Here is a 20,408-nt window from a genome sequence, read left to right as displayed (position 1 = left end):
TCAGCGCTTAGTGCTAACAGCACAAGATAGAAAGTGGTGTGTGCACAGACACACACACACACACACACACACACACACACACACACACACACACACACACACACACACACACACACACACACACGTGCTGCTCATGCACAGGCGCATACTTAAGTCCAGAATAGGAAAACACTCAAGCATCCTTGGTCTAAGCTATGTTACTCGCCTGCCAAAAGTATTCAGGCGCTTTGACCGAACTTCTGAACACACATCGGCTAATTTATTAATTATGTGTTATGAAATTGGTTTTACACTTCTGTCTTTTGGTCCAGGATAAAAATGATGAGCTGAAAAGCCAAAGTGTGTCTCTCATCAACACTTTCTGCGGTCAGCAGTGGAGCAGAAAGCACACAGATGACCTCAGAGTGCTAAGCTACATCTAGAACAACCAGAGAGGAGAGCAGAAAGACAGAGAAGCCTGTACGGGCCTCTCCCACTCTCTCTCTCTCCCTTTCTCTTTCTCCCTCTCTCTCTCGTAAGCCCCTTCACAGTCATCAGGGCTTTCCAACGTTTCCTGTTTTCGCAGGGGTGAATTGTGGGAGATAATCTCCGGCTGCCTATTGGCTGACTGCACACAAAAAGCGGCCCTGGAAAGCGGGCTTTTGTTACTGCGGCGACTCAAATCCAGCGGCTGGCTTTTCTTTCTCCCCGGCCCCGCCGAGGCACACATACCATGCCACACCATCAGCGAAAAAAAAGAAAAGAGAAGGAATGACATATAGAAAAGGGGGAAAACCCTCCTGACCTCTACTACTCCACCGCATATGACTGGCCCAAATACTGAAGCCTGTCGCTAAAAGAAAGCAAGGTGTGTGTGTCAGCTTGTGCTTTAACAATAAGTCTATCTACAATACATGAAGGTCCAAACTGCCTTTAATTAATATACAGCGCAACAAGGGCGTAGGTTTCATTTAAACGTGTGAAACAGGAGCTTTGGGGGTCTTCCACAAACACATTTTGTGCATCAAACACTTTATTTCCTGTATTCTAGTAAATTTTGATGCATTAATTTGTGCATCTTCTGCATCACTTTATGTTGTAAATTCTGTCAAAATAAAAGTCCTCTGCTGCTTTTATGCTTTTATTGTTGTGGGACAAATGTTTTGAATATTGAGGGGGACAGCCCCCTGCATCCCCCCCAAAATCTTCATCTATGCATCCACTCACTACATCTCTTTACAAAGGCAACAACTTCTGCTGACTTTATTAATTGAATGAATATCTTTATCTAATCTGTGCATTAATCTGTTATAATTACTCATCCATTACCAGAACAATATTTGCAATCATAATGAGACGTCTTAAAGCTAGCGGGATGATATTATAGGCTGTCATTTGCAGCACCAACAATGGCCTCTTTACGCATCTGTCAAAACATTTCACAAACACCAAAAGTCATAAAAAGTCACAATAGTCTTAAAAGCAGCTTAACGAAAAGGAACAACAGCGACAGCGTCCCCCAGTTGTTAGGGCAACCCACTTCCCACGTTCATTAGATTCTTGACAGTCAAGACCTGATTAGTTGAGACCTGATTAGCCTTTAAGACTTTTTTTCTGAGGACTCGCTGAGAGGCCACGCTGGCTGCATCTAATTAGATCTCATTCCCATACATGTCTGCTAACTTACAGCTTGAGTCCATTGTCCTCCACTGCAAACTAAAACAAACTGACTCATAATCCCCTTAACTATCTTGACCTTGTTTACGTATCTGACGAGACCACCAAGAAGAGGCCACCTCCCCGGGAGCAATCAGTCAGTGAAACCAAGTGATCTTAAATGGCAATTGTTGCTGCTATTATTTGGCAACAAATAACGTGAGTGTCACATTAGCTGGATGCTTAAATATGAGTTTTGTAACAGATCAACAGTTACAGGTGCTACCACTTTGAAAACCCTCTTTTTAACCTGATCAATAACGTGTTGAGAGAAAATTACGTCACTCACGATTTGTAGTTGGTAGCGACGGTATTGAAGAGGGGGTAGCTGGGAAATAAGGGGACCTTTATCTTCTGATTTGAATAAGATGGCCTGGATATGTCACAGTGTTTACCCCTCCGTATGCTCCGAGAGGGGCACGCACACACAAAACAACAACAACGAACAAAGTCGGTCACGCACACTACAACGGCCATTGTATTCTCGTTTTTGTTTTTTTGTTTTTTTTTTGGTACAGCTTACATGTGGGCTTTGTTTTCCAAATTTCCTCTATTTAACTCCCAGTGGAGCTAATGCTCATCCTTGCCATGTTCCCCTAAAACCGACTCTTTCTCTTCTCCCCTCCCTCCATCATCCACCCTACACCTGCTCAGATAACCACTCCTCCTCCGTCTCTGGGCTCCATCCTCCTCTCTGCCCTCTCCACCCCTTCATTACTCATCCCGCTCTTTATCTTTAGAATACTCATCGGCTCTCCAGCTCCCTCATGTAAACCCATTCAACTTCCTCTTCTTTCATCTTTTGCATAAAACCATAACTTAGGGAGGGAAAGGGCCTCGTTTCAAGACAGGCGAGCATACGCTTTTCACTGCAACTGAAGCCGGCACATCACAATTAATAATCATTCCCTTTTAAAAGCAGGTGGGTTGACGAAATGTACGAGCAAGAAATGTGGCAAAAGAGAAAACAAAAGAGTTTTTGCACTTTTGCAGCAAATGAAGTCACCATCTCAAGAAGATTAAAGTACAAAAAAGACTAAGAAAAGCAGAATGCATAGGTGTACATTTTTTTGGGGGGGGCAATATTTAGAATATGTGCGTTTTCCGCAATAAAACATTAAGTAGTGGAGGAATTTTATTTCAAAATAATTAAAGACATTCACACATGCAGAAGAGGCAAAAATTGGTGCATAAAAATTCAACAGAATGCAGGAAACTCTAAAACCTTGCCTTGATAAAATGTACAAGTGAGAAATGTGGCAAAAGAGAAAACAGAGGATTGTAATGCATTTTGCAAAACTTTGTTAGAAGCAGCAAGGATCACAATCTCAAGAAGATAAAATACAACAAATGAGCTAAAGAGCAGCCAAAATGCATGGGTGTACATTTTCACAAAAAATAGAGGAAATAAAGAGGCACACAAATTTAACAGAATACAGGAAATTAACTGCCTGCTTTCAGACCTTTGAATCTGCCCACTTCACTGAGTTCAACTTGACTGATTCATCTGGCATCATGACATGAAATAGAGGTTTTGTCAAACAGCAGAATGGGTGGGACTAACGGCACTGTCAAGTATTGTCAAGTGGTGTGTTTGAACCAATGAAAAGTAATAACGAGTATAACAAGATAAACTCCAAAGACACTACTATAGAGGCTTTTCTAAATCAACATGTCTTGTCAATATTGCCTAATATCATAGTTTTGCATGGCTACGCATCAGCGTGGCCTTCTAATGACTACACCTAGGAGGCTTTATTCTTTAGTTATTGGTTAGAGAAAAAAATCTCCCTCTCCCAAGGAATTGGTTAGAGAGGATGCAATTTCAGACTAAAGATTAAGTGTAATGACTTGACAATTACTACACAAGGAAATTAAGTGTTTGATGCTCAAAATTTTACCAAAATTTTTTATTTAAACAGGAGTACCCCCAAACCCTGTTTTGGTGTTGGAATAAAACCAATCCTCTTTGGTCAAATGTGTAAATTAAAAAGAAAGATATTGGCATATAAGGTGTTTACTAAAAGAAGGGCTGAAGAGAAAGATGTTTTAACTTACCTTGACATCAGAGAAGAACATCTTGAGCATATTAGAGCTTGGGTAACGGGTGTAGAAAAACATGAGCTTGGCCTTCTTCAGATGATTGGGGGAAAGACCCTCTTGGATCTGGAAATAGCTGCTATTAAGGACATTAACAACTGTTTGGAGAAGAAACAACTTATGGTAGATCAAGTAGCTACTGATATGATCACAAATACAATATGTACGTGCAAAAAATTGGCAGCAAAGGTTGGCAAGGAATTATCATTTGGATGATGGGTAACCAAATCTCCTTTCAGGCATGAATGGAGGGGGGAGCTGAAGACAGTGCACCAAAGCAAAACCATTTGCTTGCAATTAGCATCGTCCGTATCAGGTGTGAGAGCGTCACGGTAAATAAAACGCCGGCCAGCACTACAGCCGATGCTTTTACATAAGAAGGCTCATTTCACAGTCAAAGTAAGCGAACGCCTTTGCCTACACCCCGCGCTAACCTCCACCCAAAAAAAAGGAAGAAGAAAAAAGGAGACATTTGCATATCACAGACAAAGACAGCAGTTAACGCCAGTGACGGGCAAGAAGGCCTAATGGCTTGGCGACAACACATGCCAAGCCTGAATATGACTGTCTGATATTGGCTTCATATCAGTGACTAAACAAGGTCTACGAGATAGTCCCCGGCCCAAGCAACATGAAAAACCTTCTCACACTCGCACCGGCCGTATTCAAATACATGTCAGAGGCCTTGTCTTCCTAATGGATCGCCTGGATTGAACAGCAGAGAGGATGGAGATGGGCTGGTGGGGGCACCTTGAGGGATAGTATGGTTCCAACCTTCAATTACATCCCCCTCCTCCTCCCTCTGCTCCACCCCTACTACCCCCCAAGCCTCGCTGCCACTGCCAAACCCTTGGAGGAGCAAAAGAAGGAGGAGGAGAAGGAGAAGAGGGGCTCTGAGGCTTTGGACTCAGCCAGTGATGGGGGGACTGAAGCACATCTGCGCCACCGAACGGCCCAAGCCATTTCCATGGTGAATTAACGGCCGTATAATGCATCTGATAATATCAATCTGGAGGATAAGACATTGAAAAGGGAGCAAGGGTGGGTGGGGGGCGGGCTGCATGTTAAAACCTCAGGCTGTTTCAACAAGGGTTTTTCATTGAGCAGAAGCAAGACAGGGGCTTTAAATTACACAGAAGACACATCCCCAAGTTTTCATGAAGACTGTTTACACTCCAGTGGACAAAATACATTGCTTGACATTATTTATGATCTACAGGGGTGGCTGGGATCGTTAAAATCAGTCAAGTGTCCAGATGTAGCTGTAACTATAGAGTGGGAAGAAGGCATCAGCTGCTAGATTGGATTGCCCTTGGCCCCGGGGTTACGCAGCAAAGCCAGCAAATACTGAACCACACTGGGTTGGCTCCTTAAAAACCCTGTCTACTTTGTCTGATTCAGTGAGAGAGAGGGGGAAAGAGAGAGAGAGAGTTGTATACGCAGCGAGGGTCTTGTGGGGGAAACCCTGGCAGACTGGTGTTACTCTGTCAGGCCTGGCCAAAAGAGCAGCACTTCACTCTCCACACCACACCATCTGCTCCAAGTGGAGGGGATACAATGGATCCTCAGACAGAGAGAGAGAGAGAGAGGGAGAGACAGAGAAAAAAAGCTTTCTCGGTAAGGCAAGGTGGGATTTGCTTGCTGTGAAAGCTGCACACTTACACTTAGATTAATTTGTTTTTGCTTTTTCAATTAGCTTTTCCCTTATCACCAAGATTAAAAATTATTTTAAAACAAAGACGTTGAGGTTTTACCTCTCCGGCCATAAACGCAATATCACCTCCCTTCAGACGGCAATTAAGAAGCTTCATATCTCCTGATGAGGCATTTTCATCTCCGATTCACTCACAGCTTGCAAATGTAATTGTGATTGGACTTAGGGGTGGCGTGCGAGGCTATTATTTTGTCATGATGGTGCACTCATACCAGCTGGCCCACTGTTCGCCTGCCACATCTGACAAGACATCATCATTCTCGCGACACATCCCCCCAAAAAACCCAAAGTCATGAGAGGGAAATAGCTGCTCCACTCCCTAATTCCAGGTGTAAGGACAAGAATATTTGGAATCGGACTGAGAACAAATGAGGAAATTGATAGCAGCCATCTGCTCCACGACGCTGCCGAGAGCTTGTGAACTTGAACACACCTCGCAAAATGTCTGACAAGCTGTCTCTGGCTTCTGAGGCTCCAAAAAAAAAAAAGGAAAAAAGAGAAGGCTGGAAAATTATTTTAAAAATAAATGGAAACAGCTATGAAAAGACAAAGTACACATGCAAGTAAATGACTAATTATAATTTGTAAAAACAAACAAAAAACAACTATATCTTATCAATGTCAAACTTTGTTCCTGAACCTGGGGAATCAAAAATAAAAGAATTAAAAAAAATATTGTGGACATGTTGTTCTTCCTATTCTTTCATTTAAGGGAAGTACATCTGCTAATGCCCTGAATTTATAAATGCTACAATGAAAGCCACAGCATCTGGCATATGTGGTTATTGTTTGATTGTTTTCTACTTTCTCTCAGTCTCTGTACGTCTCTCTCTCCCTTTTCTCTTTTCATCACTCCATCGGGAGCCTGCAGAAGCAAAGGATTATGGATCTCTGGAAAGCGTTCACCCTTGGGTCAGAAGACAAGACAAGGCGAGGTAATGAAAGATAAACAGCTCGCTGCAAACACCTGTTAACGTCCGCTTCAAAGAAAAGACAGGGAGGAGGGGGGGGTTGGGGGGGGGGGGGGGGTTGCAGGGAGGGAAAACAAAAAAAGAAGTATTTGGCTGCCAAGCAACAGCCGAAGGGCCCCCCGGGCTGTTGACAGATCTTTATGAAATGAAAAAAAGGGAAAAGAAACGACAATGATTGTGGGCTTTTTACAACAGCGATGGATGATAAGAGGAACACGAGAGAAAACACAAGCAATCATAAATATACATCTTTACTGAGTCCTCAGGCGAACCTTTTGTGACACACACAAAAAGACACACTGAAAAAAAAAGGCTCACTCAGGTGCGCACAACAGCAAAAACAAGGCATATTCACATAACTTGTAAAGCCCCAACAGGTAAAAAGCTGTTGGATTAATTTCTTAAGCATGTAATGAATGTTAATGACTCGAAGACAAAGCTTTCTAAGGACACGAATAAAACTTTCATAAGGGTTAAGGGGTGTTGAATACTTAGGGACTAAGGAGGTATACGAGAAACAGAGACTGAATGTATCTGTTTAAGCTATTAGTCCAGAGTCCCCGGGGGATTCAATTTGAGCCTCCCATAGGGGATAGCCTCTTTATTCATAGGGCATGATTGGGGCACACTGGGGTTAAACTATAAGGGAGGCTATATAACACCATTGTGTGCCAAGTTTCAGGATGCTATCTCGCTCCTTGTTCTTTCAGGCCATTTTTTTATCAAAAGGAATTGGGGCGGTAAATGTCGTGGGGACCTAATCTTCGTGAGTAAGTGATATGTGACAAGAGAGCTTTTAAAGCACTTAGGATCGAAGATGGAAGAAAAGGCTGTGCAGTGCTGGGGAAGGAAGAGGTATGAGTACAAAAATAAATACAACAATGCAGTACAATGGAGAAGAGAACAGCAGTGGGAGGAAAAGTGATTCATCAACAATTTCTGCGTTTTCTTAGGCTAGTTTCAAACAGGCTGAAAAAGATTTGATTTTTAACTCTTTGTGGTTCAGAGGCAATGTTTTCGCACCTGTCTCCACAGGGATTTACCACCTGAAATCTGATTTTTTTTTCTCGCTTACACTGGCATTGAGCTTGTCTGAACTGTTAAAACATGAGGGTCGTACGCATTCACCTATTATTGCCTTTCAACCCCCTCAAAACACACACACGCATAAACTTCACAGATTTTTTTTAAAGGATACATTGCTGCCTGAGTAAGGTGAGATGTCGGCCATGTCTTGGAGGTCACTGCACTCAGACTTGATGAGGGACAGGGACAGTACCTCTGCTGTGCTGCCAGTGTGCGCTGGTGAACAAGAGCGATGGTGGTGCCCCAGGTGGTGACCTGAAGCCATCTTGGTCCTCAGGCTGGTGGTCTCCCGGGACAGGTCCATAGAGTCTGGAGAGGAACGGTCCTTGCCTGGGTAGCCACCTGTGGGCCCACTTAGGGGGCTCTGGAAAGGGTAGCCCATGAGAGGCATTGGAAAGGGGTGTCTAAATGATGGCGGGCTGAAGCCCATAGAGGCAGAGAGCGAGGAAGGGTGAAGGACGGGGTGGTGGTGTCCGCCATGGGCACCCACGGCTGAGGACTGGTGGTGGTGATGCTCACTCGGTGTCTTCCTCACTACTAAAGGTATCGCCTCAGTTTGGTCGTTGGTGGGACCTGGCATCCCGGGCATGCTGGCGAAGGAGTCTAATGGATTAGGAATGATGACATCGCCAAAGCACTGCAGCCTCTGGTTGGCGGTGTGGAAGTTGGGGTTGTCTCCGTTGACAGCAGTGGGGAATCTTTCAGGAGGTATGGATAGCGAGGGAAAGGCCTGCTGGGGTGTGGGGCGTGGAGGCTTGGCGAACACCTTAACTACTGTGTCCACCACCTGGGTCATGGCTGAATTGAGTTCCTGCTTCAGCGTTTCTGCCAGCTGTTTTCCTTCAGCATGCATGGAGGAGCCTGGACCTCCTTGTCCTTTGCTTCGGCTAAGCCCTTCTCTTCTTGGCTTCTCTCCGTCTGCCAGCATGGCCTGTTCCTGAAGCAATGCCCGCGCCCTGTCCAAGAAATGGCCAGGGTCCAGGTCAGACATCTCATTGTCAGAGCGCAAATCGTCTCCACCCCGGTCATCACCGCCGGTGTCAGACCTCCCTGGGCTGTCCTCAGACATGTTTCCTATATCGTTGTGCAGGTCATTGTGGAGGTCATTGTGTTCTGAGTCGTCGGTCGAGTCATAGATCTGAAAGAACTTCTCCTGCAGCTGGCGTAGCTGTTTCTGCATGTCCTCCAGCTGCAGCTTCAGTTGCCGTCGCTCCTCCTGCTTCTGTTCCTTCCTCTGGCACACCAGCTGGGTGAAGCTCTGCTGCTGCTGCTGAGGCAGACGCTGCTTACGCTTGTTCTCTCGGCTGCTACTGCTGCACACCTCGCCTCCCCGTGGGCTGCTGGGGGCCTGCTGCTGAGACTGAGGGGGTGGGCAGTCTAGATCCATCTCTCGGTCTCCATCCATGTCATGGTCACGCTCGTGACGGGAAGCAGCAGGTACCACCACGCTGGGCGAGTGGCTCATGCCACGTATAATGTTCTCCACGCGGGCTCGCTTGGCACGCAGGTGTTCATCATTGAGGCGTTCGATGTCAAAGGTGGCGAGGCCGGGAGGGCGACCAAAGGGTGACAAGCACTCTTGAGGGGTGCTATCATGGGAGGAGTTACTGCAGGCATCCTCTTGGGGTGCATCTGAACTTGCATTGGAGAGCCCTGATCCAGGGAAGCCGACATCCCCTCTGTCACCCCTGTCCCCTCTTTCTCCCCTCTCAGGTCCTCCACCATTTTTCGCCATGTTATTCTTGAGAAGCTGGGAGATAATGGTGGTCCCAGGGAAGGGCATCATGGTGTCCTCGTATGAGTTGGCCCTCTTCAGTAGCTTTCGGAGTACATTGGACTTGGACTCGCTATCGCTGGCTGACACAACGCCAGGCCCACCATGTGGCTGCACTACAGAGCACTCCATGGAGTCGGTGTCTGATCCGTGGTGAGAGTGGGAGCTCAGAGAGTTCATGGCACTGAAAATGGCTGCTTTGGCGCGGGCAATGTTATCAGTGGTTGTTGTTGTGGCTGCTGCTGTGGAGGAGGCTGCGCTGCCCACGGTCCTCTTAACACCAATGTCCACACGTCTTCGTTTGGTCTGTCTGTTCAGGAGGGAGTCGCTGTCATGGTCCGGCATCACGGGCTGCTGCTATTGGGCCATATCCCGCAAACCCAGTCCTCTAGGATCAAAGCCTCTGAGTACCTATGGGCAAAAAAAAAAAAAATCACAGATGTATGACTCAAAGTGAGGAATATTTTCAGAGTCTAAGTCACTCAGGTATTCATTTTACAATACAGCATTTTCAAAAGAAAATGCTTGAAAGTTTCTGACACACTAAAACAATTAAAATCTATCAACCTCTAGAGAATTGCATGACATGACAATATGGAAATTTCAAAAAAAAAAAAAAAAAAAAAGAGAAGAGTTTTTTCTTGAGCCGGCGCCAATCCTTCCTAACATGCTTCAAAAAGCACGGGCACATCCGTGATTACAGTTAGGCAGTAAGGACGAGAGACAGCGGGGTAAAGGGAACAGGCAAGATGGGGTCAGAATTAGGCCTTGGCTCGACATTCCAGGGCAAAGTCCTACATTTTATCCTGTCCCCTGTTACACGCCGCGCGACACTGAACCAGTTCCCACGGAACACAAAGCTGCATAAAATTATGATAATTACTTAAGTACTTGTCCTCATTTCCATTTTTCTGCGGTGTGAGCCAACATAGGAGCTATTAACTGAAAACATGAAATAAAAAGAAACAGGGCGAAGATTATTTTAAAAAAGAAAAAAAAAAGAAAAAAGTGGTGCACAATGAGAAGAAATTCACATTGGTTATACTAGATTGTATTATGTAAGTTAGGGATCGTTGGTCAATTTGACAAAATGTTCTCATGTCAGCGTTTACACTTTGCGTAATTTTAAAATGCACGTCCTGTCTTCACATTAATCAATATGGCCATCATATCTTGAGCAACGGGGAGACTGACACATAAAAGAACCACAAAATAGGCCTATTGATTTTGGTGCCAGCGTGAGCTCACTTCTGTGTTTTTTGTTTGTCTTTTCATCTGGCAAGGGCAGTTAATTCTGCTCAAATGAATAGGTCACAAGGGTCAACTCTGGCAAGGAGCAACTTAAAGCGCTCTTACAAAAACCCTAATGCCCCTCTGAAAGCAAAACGTTTTGTCAGTACAGGCCTGCATCAATACTGCTATGTAAGCAGCGGTGGCGGTGTCTCAGTCAGAGCCATATCAGATGCATGCAATTTTATTTTATTTACTATTTATTCTGTATGGCTCTCTTTAAAAAAATAATATTTCAGAAGTTTGTAAATAAAAAGTAAATAAATCTCACTATGTATTTTTAACAACATTGCAGTGGCAAAAGTGATGCAACAATTGCAAAAACATATATATTTTATTCTTTTTACACTTTTCAGGAAAACACCAGCCCTTATTAAGATGAACAGATAATCAGTAAAAACCAAAATAAAATAAAAACAGTACTCAATCTTTGACTTCAGTTTTACAGGTTGCAAATATGCTCTAACGTTACACCGATTTAGCCAGACCTTACGGTCTGCAATGAGCTATAAAAATGTGAATTTTAAATACAAAGAGAGTCAAATAACTGATTCATGAACATGCTTAATTTTGCCTAGATATTTTAGGATAAAACTAATTCAAAGACTTATTTGAAAACTCAGTTTCAGTGTGGGCAAACAGCATAAAACGGAACTATTGGGAGATTTAAAAATATTCTCCTTAAATGATTATTTGCTTACAAAGATAAAAATAAATCGCACCATCTTTACATTATCACTGCCTGTGAAAAGTAATTAAAAAAGAACAGCTTCTCGCTTTTCACTAAGCCTCAGACACATTCATACTGTACACACACACCAAACCGCAAACACACAACTTTGTTGTGTTGGCTGCTGGCTTTGTTAGAAACTGCAGTGTGACCAGGTTTTTCACTCTAAAAAATATTTTTGTAAACTTACAAGATAAAACAGAAAAAGTATAAATTTACTGTAAAAACACTCTCTGTTAAATGTTTTCCCCTTAAAATCCATCTGACTGAAGTGACACCAGTAATCTAAAATAAAACCCCTTTTGATTAATGGCTCTGACCCAAGTCTTGACAGCTACATCCAGCAGTTCAGACAAGAGGTGATACATCTCCAAGAAGAAAAAACCTTGACTTGATCGCCTCGGGATCTTAACAATGAGCTTGAAATAGTCACCAGCACCTGTCTTTTCCGACGGCGCACCTGTCTCCCATTGCCCATGCGCACTCTCCCTCTCCCTCTCTCCTAAAAAAAAGAAGCTTTCAACAATTTCAAGCTATGAAGGAGCTGTGGATGTTCACTCCAACTTTTTTAGATCTTCATCTCATCGTTTTAAACTAGTTCTTCACTGGAAAAAAGGTTAATTAATAAGTAAAGACTTGACAAAAACTTGGTCTAAATAAAAACATACGGATTTGTTTTGTAGCATTTTAAACTTAAAAGTCAAACAAAATTTACGCTATTAGATGACAAACGTCAGATATGGTTGTTTCTTTGCACTTTTGATGGTTAGTGGACAAACCAAGATATCAAAACCAGAGAGGCAGAGTTACGCACACTTACAACAATATACCGGCAGCGTTTTTTTAATCACAATCCTCCAATCCAAAAGTGCTCCGCAAACACCTAATTCACAAACTACAAGGACTTACAAAGCTACATAACTGTCTGACACGGATTTTTCGTCAATAAAAAGTCATTTAAAAGGAGTTACAATAAGAGTTAAACCACAGGACGAAGACAATACGCACAAAAAACAACACGCACAGGAGACTAAAAACAGCTAAATCTCAGTTTCCGTCTAAAAACAACTCGTGTCAAATACGAACGTTTCCAAAACTTACTTCCAAAAGTTGCAAATCGACTTGATCTCCGCTTTGATGAGGAAGGCTGGGCTACCGTCCGCAAATCATCCTCGCAAAAAAAAAAAAAAAAAAAAAAAAAAGATACGGTCTGCTCACGCAACTCTCACCACACATCAGGATGAGGGGAACGAAACAGAGCAAATAATGTCGTATAGATATGATTAGCTGTTGATCACCACCAGAATAAATTTCCCCGTTCATGGTGTTTGATTTGTTTATTTTTTCCGCCCACCGCGCGCAGGCGAGGCAGAACCAGAACAAGAGAGGGAGGTATCCGAGGACAAGGTTACTTACCCTTTAGATGAAGAGGGGGACAACCTGAACTCCTACGGCAACAAAAAAAGAAAGAATACACGGCAGAGCTCGGAGGATTTGCTGGATGCTGGGATAGAACAGTTTCTCAGAGGAGGAAGAGATGGAATAAAGTCAGCGACGCCGGCGAAAGCAACAAAATTGGAAAAATATAGAAGATGAAAAGAGCTCTTGCGCGTCGGTCTCTCCCTCTATCCTCTGCTGTGACCGAAAGAGTGAGAGACATAGAGAGAGTGCAAGAGAGAGAGAAAAAGAGAGAGAGAGAGACAGCGTGTGTGCGTCTCCGAGGCGCACTGGATGCAGAGGACTGGATGCTGGAGCGCTCCTCCGCCACTAAAGATTCACTTTAAGACGCGGCTGAAGGAAACAGGAAGACGTGCGCGTCATGAGCGCCGTGATGTAACTGTCGCAACCTACCAATAAGAAGCGTCCGTCCGGTCCGGAGAACAACGCACTGAACTTGACCAGAGAAAGGGACTTGAGCATGCAACTAAAGAGAGAGAGAGAGAGGGAGAGAGAGAGAGAGAGGGAGAGAGGGAGAAAAAAGGAAATACCACTCTTACTAATCTCTTTCTTCGCAAATCACCGACTGCGCGAGTAAGAATCGTTACGCACTCTGACATTACACTATAAACCGCAATAAAACACATAGTCCACATCTTATTACCGTATTTATTCTCAGATTAAAGTCTTAAATGAGAACGTATTTATAATAAATGCTTAAGTTTTAAAAAAAAAAGTGGGGGGAAAATCAGAATGAGAATTGAAATGTTGATTTATTTGGCAACTATGAGATTATCCATGCCTTTTACATATTTATTTATGTCATTGAAGAAAAAACATTTCTAAGATGAATGCAGAATTAACCTAATTGTTAAAGTTGATACTGTTTAAATCCAAATGTTTTTTTTTATTTTTTATTTTTTTTAGAGTTTTCCTTGTGACAGTTAAAGTCAAAATTAACTACTTAGGAATCCAAACCACTTTTCAGCGCTTGTGTTAATGCATGTTTCGATTATGTTTATGAGAGACTATTAAAGCGCATTAACATTGCCGCAAGCCCGGTCATTTTTAACGATTTTTAACTTTGTAATTTGATATTTTAATAGTATAATAACGATACATTTTAAATGTCAGTATGTAATTTTTTTCTGTAAATGAAGTACACATTTAGACTGTAGCTTCTCAAAGGGAATAACAGTAGTGGGTCACTTGGGTATTGGGGGGTTCAAAGTGGCATGTAAGGGATATTTTACGTGCAGAGTTTCCTCATTGGTTGCAGCAAAAGTCTGATTTATGAAACAAGCAAAGCAGCACAGAAGCTCGGAGCTTTGCTTTGGAATTCAGATTATCCAGAGAAGCCAATATCCGAGGAGAGCTAAACGTCTCTTTGTGAAACACTCAGTGTAAGAGCCGAATATCATCATGAAACGTCTGTCACTCGGATCCACAGTCTGCCACTGCAATATCTCCCCCCGCGCGTAAAGACTGCACTGTCATCGAAAATGATTACTGAGTAAAAGCGATGTAAATGAAAACAAAAAACTCAAACTTTATAATTTCAAATGTAAAGATTTTAAATGAATTATTACATATTTCTCTTTTTGAAACTCCCCCACCTGTAAGGCTGAACCCTCTGCGGACACTGACATCTGATCCTTTCCACTGAAAAACCTGTTTGACGCTTCTGATTTCTGAAATGATGACGGCTTGTACTCCTGCATTCCTACAAATTGGATTTTTATAATTACACTGCAGTTTTTTGCGCTCTGCAAATATTTGAGCCTTCGACCTTAACAACAGGTGTATATTCACAAATTGTTTAGTTATATTATTAGGACATTTGCGCCGTTAAAAATAATCTTTATTTGAGAATTTCTTTTTTTCCCAACGACTTTTAACGACATTTCTCGATAATGCAGGTCGCATTTTTCAGCTTCAGTCTGCGTGTATGCAATTAGAGAAACCGTAACGTCATGTTAAAGACACGCAAGAATTTACCTATTAATTTATTTCAAAACGAAAGCATGAAGATGAGTATTGTATTATTGATATTATTATTATTATTGGTGTTTTAGGTTACATTTATTCTTTCAAATACCGAAAGCCAGTGAGAAGAAGTTGTTCATGCACTTTTTTAAAATCAGATCAGCGTGCCTTTTTTTCTTTTTAACTTTTGGCCGTTTCTCCTCTTTTTCACCATGTTGCACACATAATCATCTTTTTTTATCCTCTGCGCAAACAGGATCCTAAAGCACTTAACTAGAAGTCTTATTTTCCATACGCGCCTCTGTCAGGTGCCAAAAGGGAAAAGGCGAGTCTCTTTTCCATGTCGCAAGCAAGTGTTTTTTAGGACGAACGAATTGCAACGAAGTCAGCAAACTTTACTGTCTGGAGTGTCTTTTCCAAAGCAGGTGTCCCGGCTCCCCCTCTTTTGCTCCCTCACTGGCCCTGTGGCTGATTTGGCCTCGGCTCCCCTGGGTGCCGTCGGTGCGCACACAGGCTGGAAAAACAGGCCGGGACATTAAAGAAACGCGTGTTTGGAAAAGGAAGACTCGGATGAGGTGTAGAGGAAACGTGTCGGTTAACACTGGGCTGCTCTTATCGTGGCCCATTCCAGGTGGATCAACGCGTGTATTTATTTCACTTTCCTCCCCTCTTTTTTTTTTTTTTTTTAGGTCGAGTGCGACACACCTCGATGCCCAAGACTGATAATGCGCTCTGGCATTGCGCACTGATGGCTGAATTTATTGACATATTTATTAGAGCTGGGCCCGAATGCAGAAGGAGGGAGGCAGTGAAAACAATATTTCTCCCAGAGGTGTTATAAAGGTACTTTTTATCACAGTCTGACCACAATTAAGTGTTAATAAGTGCGCGCACGCGGTGATGGTATGTTGAAGTGGAGAAGAGCCAGTGGCCTATTTTTCCCTAAGTATACATTTGGATCAACGAGTTGTCTTTCCATTATTATTATTATTACTATAATTATTATTATTACAGGATTTCTTTTCTTATTTGTGGACAGAACTAAATACAGAAAATCCTCAAACATAACCAAACGGACATTTACTGAATTTAAATTTCATGAATTATTATTGAAATAATTTATATTATTCGAGAGAAGAAGCAATATCTTGAGCAGCAGCGGTTATAAAACGGCCTTAATCAGATAATGACTTGATGTGCTCCTACAACAGCTCCATTTATTTTCACAGACAGTTTTTTTTATTTTAGAGAGAGAAAGAGAGAGAGAGAGAGAGAGAGAGAGAGAGAGAGAGAGAGAGAAAGAGCTATTTGCGAAAAACACAAGCCAGAGAGAGAGATGGTTGCGCTAAAAGCTGTTTTGTTCCGGAGAGGTCTCCGGGTCCCTGAATAAAAAGGTTTAGGAGACAGGACAGAGGAGAGAGGAGAGGAGGATTTGTCCGAGTGTAATAAGTGAGTAGGCGTCTGACTCTTACAGCCTCGAAAGTCCTTGTTGGGGCCTCATGTCCAGCACTTAATGTATTCAGCTTCCATCATCAAAGATGAGGATGCTGGAGGGAAATATGGATCCCACTTATTTCTGTTTGTCAAGGCAAAACCCATTTCAGAACCTGAAGAGATGTCTGTATTAAAATAACAAAAACAAAGAACTCCCACACACTATCTTAATATGAGATGAGAGATTTAGATTTATTGGAAGAAAAACATTACAGAGACCTTCATCAGATTATTTTGTCACAATAACCTCATGAAGGTCTCTGTCACAATGACCTGATGAAGGTCCGAAATGTTGTTCCTTATAAATCTCTCATAATTGCAAGTGAAGAAGACCATGTCAGGTAGTTCTTTTCTAGTTTGCCAATGGTCTTTTCTGACACACCTGTCAAGCTACAGGTGTGCCAGAGTTTTGCATTTTGCAGTAAATTAAAAAAATGTACATAGTTATTAATATTGTTTGGCTGCCAGGGCTGTGAAAGCTGGCACAGTGTGGCCCCCAATGACCCACATCCCTCTTTCTAGGCTACAAGTAGTGTGGCGAGTGTGTGTGTGTGTGTGTGCGTGTGTGTGTGTGTGTGTGTGTGTGTGTGTGTGTGTGTGAGTGAGTGAGTGAGAGAGAGAGTAGTGTTGGTCATCCTTTGTGACCTGTTTTATACAAGCTAATCAATGAGACATACTGCAGACTATGCACTCTCTAAAATTCAAATATGCCTCATTTGCATGAATGGGCATAAACTATTGTTGCAGAAGTAAATGTATGACACAAGGTGACAGTCTGTAATGACAGCATGCAAACCAAACACCGAGTAAATCTAATGATAAAGAATCAATAGCAATAATATGCAAAATAAAGGTGATTTATGAAAGGCTGTGGCCATGGAGTCGACACTGGTGGGGAGAGTCGGTGGGGGACCCCAACAACAAAGGAAAACTAATTTCTTACTGTATTTTATTATTCCTCATTAGGGAATGTACTTTATGTATTGGAGAAGGGGGGAGCTGGGTGTGACTTTATTTATTTATTTTAATCCCAAACCCTCCCTGGAGCTACAAATATTTTTCCTTTCAGCCTACCTGAGTGACTGGAGGAAAATGCATAAACCTCCCTCCACCATAAATAACATTTTACAGTTTCTGGTTATGACAAATTGTGTAATTTGGGAGATTTCTTTTGAGAAAAGTTGCCTTTCAAACCCACTTGTGGGTTTTGCAGCTCTGAGGGTGTTAAAAATTAATAGAAAATATGACTGTTTAAAACGTGAATGTCCCTCCCCTAAGCCAAACCAAAAAACATAACTCTCTACCCAGTGCTTAAAAAAAATATCTGAAGTGCCTCCCCCATTTTGCACCACTGTCTTCCCTCTCATTCTCAAAAATGAACAGTCCTTTAAGTACATCTATAAAGTATACGAGGCTATATGTCTATGCAGTAAATGAAAACTACACTTGACAGATTAAAGATCATTACATTTTCTAATCCACAATAAAAATAAAGTGATTCACACTTTTCTTTTCTTTTTTTGAGCTTGTTTATTAAAAAAAAAAAAAAACTGCGAGGGGAGGATCTGAGATCTGGGCAAAGCCCCAAACCTCTTCAGATCCTACAAGCGCCCCTGTATACACCTGACCTGTCTGGGGCTGCTGCCACTGGTTTTGCCTTGTTTATTAATTTTGTGTGAGAAATATTATGTCATCAAATAAATATGTGGCCCCCAAGCAAAGCAAGTTGTGTATCCCTTCTCTGGACCATCTCTACTTTTCCTCGTGGCATCACATGGCCCTTAAAGTTTGAGTGATAAAACACAGTATTGCAACACTTTTGGATCCATCTTTCAAAATGTGATGAAAAACCTGTTTGCTCTAAAATTAAAAAAAGGCTCTGTGTCTGGCCTGCCTGGAAATAATAGGCAATTAAAAGAATGCTGCTCAGTGAGGCTGATGGGAATATTGCTGCAGTCAAACTCATTAAAAACACAGATATACTCTAACATCGTAATTAGTCGTAGCCATGTGTAAAACCCCCGAAATAAGCCTCATGTATTTCTTACGCAGAAAATGACGTTGTAAATTCTACAATGTCTGAGTTAATTCAACATGTCTTATGAGCAACCTTGAAAGTGCGCATTTTTAAAAATCACTGCCTATTATATGACAGGGGTTAGGCACACAGGAATGAAGGGCGCGCGCGCGCACACACGTGAGCACGCGCGCGCACACAGACATACACAGAGCGCCTTGGAGGTGCTCCGGCGCACAGACATGTTGGGAAATCGCCTGGAACTGTATTAAGCCTGACGTCCTTAAAACAAACAATGGCACCATGAAATAAGGGCTTATGCGCTCAAAGTCAAAGAGCCCCCTCAGCAACTCTACCCTGTTTATCTCTCCCTCTGTCTGACACACACACATACACAATCACACACACTCACCATTTCTTGGGGGTTACACAGTCAGGCTCGCAGCTCCATCGGGAGGGGACCAACTTTGCTCCTATGAACTCTCACCTGTCAACATAGAGCAGAGGACTTTACTTGGTAAACACGAAAGGACTTTAGCTGTTTACTTCTGGCGGTAGCTTAGCCTATTTTATTCACTGCAAGGCCGCGGTCACAGCTGGTTCTCCGGGTGCACTGAGTGCGTTTCAAGGCGAGGTTAAATCCACGCCAAACTTCGTTCAATAATATGACAATTTAAGCGCGGCCTTTCTGTGGCTGCATCCTTCGCCAAATATGAATGTGTTCATTTTATGACAGTGTGTGCCTCATCGGCTGGCTTCATCCGACATACAACATGACGGGCTTGATTTGATCAGCTGGACACGTAGATAAACTTCTTAGATTTTTGCTGCTCGCTACCGCCCCACGATGTAGGCTACGTTATAGACGCTCGAGGGAATAACGGGGTATGAAAGTTGTGAATAAATAAATACTGGCGTTATTTTTTGGTACTTGATGACAGCCGAATATAACAGTGGTTTTCAATTGTTCATGCAATGTATTCAATGTTTGTCTACGATTATACATTTCTTGTTTATAACCACAGAAAGAGGAATTGTCACATTTTTCAATGGGGTTCGGCAGAAACGCGCAGGATGCACAGAAACGCGCAGGATGCACATCTCTGCGTTGCTCCTTTCTAGATATACATGCCCATTATCCTGCAGTGCGACTGCAGCTGGAAAAAAAGAAAAAAACACGGGTAGTGGCAGATAAGCGGCGGTCTGTTTTCGCTCCTCTGATCAGCGGTAATTATATTTGTTGGCGTGGAGGTAAGTGGTCCTCCCCGGGGGGCGTATTGTACTCGACTCACTCCATGTCATAAAATAAAATTACAAGGAAAGGAGAAGATATCCTACAATAACAGAGGCGAGTCGTAAAATCAAAGAGTGGCTAAATTAAATCTGAAGTAGAAAAAAAAGCCTCACGGAAAATACATTAGGGGTGTGATGGACGGGGGCAGGGGGCTTCAAATAAAACGCAGGTTAATGAGTTTTTAATAGCTTCTACGACTATATGGTTGGTTAACAGGCGCGCACACACTTTTACACACACAAAGCTTTTTCTAGCTGACTGAGGCAATTAAGAGTAATTAGTGATCAGTTACCTGTGCTTCAGCCTTTCTGCACTCCCCTAAATACTATAAAGAGAGGCGTCTATAGGGTATGAAGTGACATGTACAAGGCTTAAGTAGCTCTAAAGTGCCTCTCTCACCACACATTAGTCTCCAGTTATAAGTTTAGCTCTCTCTGCAACAGTCTGCTCTCCTGTTACAGTAGTGGACATTCACACGTCTTGTACCTGTTGGCACCCTTTTGTGTGGTTTATGTATCTGTGTAACCTTTAACCCCCACTGTGGATGTTTTGGCATGGCACCCAGCAGACTCACCGCACTATACAGCGGCCTTTCTCTGGTGACCTCTCTTGACCACTCACTGACCTTTCACACCAGAGGAGATCTGGCTGCCTCAGGGGAGGTCAGGAGGAGGGTAACGCCGGCCTGTAAACACACACAGACAGAGACACAAACACAGACGTAGCTCTGAGGTGAGTGTTGTTTTATGGTTACTTGACTGAAACAGAAATCTCTGGCTCCATCAAACTGGAAATGATACAAATACAATACAAAACTTAA

General features: G+C 42.8%; 1 protein-coding gene across 4 annotated transcripts in view; it reads right to left on the bottom strand.

The window, feature by feature from the left end:
- The window catches only part of LOC121955325 (prospero homeobox protein 1-like), a 45,460-nt gene extending 26,731 nt beyond the window's left edge, over positions 1 to 18,729 (bottom strand). Inside the window, exons 1-3 of one of the 4 annotated variants that reach the window (XM_042503226.1) lie at positions 18,707 to 18,729; positions 7,679 to 9,751; positions 3,754 to 3,861 (exon numbers count right to left, since the gene is read on the bottom strand). In XM_042503226.1, the coding sequence (XP_042359160.1) occupies positions 3,754 to 3,861; positions 7,679 to 9,685 (2,115 nt within the window). In that variant the 5' untranslated portion in view covers positions 9,686 to 9,751; positions 18,707 to 18,729. The other 3 variants (XM_042503223.1, XM_042503225.1, XM_042503224.1) reach the window with 3 other exon arrangements.
- Positions 18,730 to 20,408: the final 1,679 nt, after the last annotated feature.

This window comes from Plectropomus leopardus, chromosome 16 (assembly GCF_008729295.1).
Source record: "Plectropomus leopardus isolate mb chromosome 16, YSFRI_Pleo_2.0, whole genome shotgun sequence".
NCBI lineage: Eukaryota > Metazoa > Chordata > Actinopteri > Perciformes > Serranidae > Plectropomus > Plectropomus leopardus.
The sequence above is the reverse complement of the archived record's forward strand: the minus strand, read 5'-3'. Positions and strand labels throughout refer to the sequence as shown.